We start from the raw sequence: 2500 nt of genomic DNA, 5'->3' as shown, positions 1-2500 counted from the left end.
GGATGAAATGGCACTAGATGGAGAGGATTAATGCATCTTTCAAAATTTATGAAACGATATCAAGAAAAGGTTCAGCTGAGATGGAATTCAGTGAAATTCTAATTAAAAAGGTAGACAAAACAACAGCCGGTTCGAATAAACTTTAGAAATCAAATAGACTGAAATTACATTGGAAATATTGTATATTAGTCTAGTGAAATCTGTATTGCTATCCGTACATGAATCATAGTGTGTCAATGAAACAGTAAAAATACAAAATGTTTTGTTGATTTGAAAATGGCAGTCAAAAACTAGACAAAAGTGAGAATCCATGGGTATCACTGGGAAAATTACTGGATTTCTAAATGTATGACAGGTAGATCGATGTGGTTTGGACATGTCCCTCGTACCGCGTGATGGTGTCAACAACTGTGCTCATGAAGCCACCAAAAATATCAGACCATTTCTTACTTGGGTGAGAACTATGAGACGGAAGGGTAGTGACGAGTGGAGATTTGTGGAAGTAAGAGCAAAGGAAAGACGTACGTGGCTGAATGGTACAAATGCCCTTAACGTCGCACATCGATGGAGGTGATAATGATAACTTTTCAATTTTATTTCTTCATAGCACTCAGTATTGCATTTCGTAAGCTCTCCCTTATCAGCCATCTTGCTGCTCTAGTACCAGATTTATTTCTTTATTCTGAATTTTATTCATAAGTATAACATTATTGAAGACTACTCAGATTTGTTACTTTGATCATTTTCTTATCGTTCACTTGATTCCCTAATTCCTTATACTATCATCAGCTTAACTTTTTACTGTTGCCCCTAAATTCTAGCAACATGTGTGACTTCCTCTCATTACCATTCAACTCTATTAGATTTCTTTCTTGAACACATTGGTTTTACAGCGCCTGTGTTTCCTCATTCCTATAACTTTATCGATGACTATTCCCTAATGCCTCACTTTGTCAACGACGTCATTACATAACCCTTTTTCCTGCCGGAGACTAAATTCGATAAAGTCTTATCTTATGGGCGACTTTATCCCGTCATTCCTTACTTTGTCCGTGACTTGTATCATAAACTTGAACCCTCGGCGATGCGTCTCGTCCTCGAAATCGAGGGTCTGTCGAGCGTACAAATGGCCCAGAGTCCCCACGGACCTAATATCGAAATGGGCCCAGCCCCAGCCGCTCTCCTCTACCACCTGCGACGGAAAAGGAAAATAACAAAGACAAATAAGGGAATAAGGAAACAGAACAACAAAAAAGATAAATCGGGGAATAATCGACTGATATATAGTATATATATATTATATATATATATATATATATATATATATATTATATATATATATACATAATTTATATATAATACTATATATATATATATATATAATATATATTATAAATATGTATACTATATATATACATATATATACATATATCATATATAATATATATATAATATAGTATATACTATATATATATATATATATATATATATATATATATAAATCTATATATATATATATATATTATACAAATATGATATAGACTATAGGATATATATAATAAACTAATATTATATATATATATAGATATATATATATACATATATATATAAAATATATAAACTATGTATACTATATAGATATAGTATATAACAGGAAAGACTATATATATATATATTATATATATTATCTATATATATTAGATATATATACTATGAAAATATATATATATAGAGATATATATAGCTATATAGATAGAGATATATATGATATATGATAATAATAGATATAATATATGAAGAATATAGTAGAGATATATACATATAGATATATTATAATATATCTATATATATATATATAAATATGATTATATACCATAATTCCTAATATATATATATATATCTATATTCCTAGATATATACAGATATTATAAATATGAACTAAACGTCTATACATATATATAGATATATATATATATTTATATACAAATATATATGTATATATCTATAAATATATATATCAGTATATATATAGATATCTATACTATATATATATATATCATATATATATATATATATATATGTAGTACACATACCTATATCTATATCTATATATATATATATATAATATATATATATATATATATATATATAATATATACATATATCATATATCTATATATATATTATATATATAATAATATATATATATATAATAGATAGATATATGTAGATAGATATATATATATATATATATTGCTCAATTAACTGGAAAAACATGCAAATGTACATTTAATAACTAATTTCCTAACAAAATAAATGATACACTACTGACATAACATGCGCTACATGGAAGAACTTTACAAAGAAATAGTGAAATATTTTTCTATTAAAAACTTAAAATTAAGAACTGTCGTCTGATAGTTTGTGTGAAAAAGAAAATTAGCAAAACAAATAAAGAAATAATTGATAGATAAAATAAACAGAAAAATAATCGTTGATA

General features: G+C 26.0%; 1 protein-coding gene across 2 annotated transcripts in view; it reads right to left on the bottom strand.

The window, feature by feature from the left end:
* Positions 1–2500, bottom strand: part of LOC135206276 (putative neural-cadherin 2) — a 278993-nt gene that overhangs the window by 45657 nt on the left and 230836 nt on the right. For both annotated transcript variants that reach the window (XM_064237694.1, XM_064237695.1), the window contains exon 9: positions 1046–1192. In XM_064237694.1, the coding sequence (XP_064093764.1) occupies positions 1046–1192 (147 nt within the window). The remainder of the gene's footprint in view (positions 1–1045; positions 1193–2500) is intronic.

Source organism: Macrobrachium nipponense, chromosome 29 (genome assembly GCF_015104395.2).
Source record: "Macrobrachium nipponense isolate FS-2020 chromosome 29, ASM1510439v2, whole genome shotgun sequence".
Classification (NCBI taxonomy): Eukaryota; Metazoa; Arthropoda; class Malacostraca; order Decapoda; family Palaemonidae; genus Macrobrachium; species Macrobrachium nipponense.
This window is presented reverse-complemented; position numbering and strand designations above follow the sequence as displayed.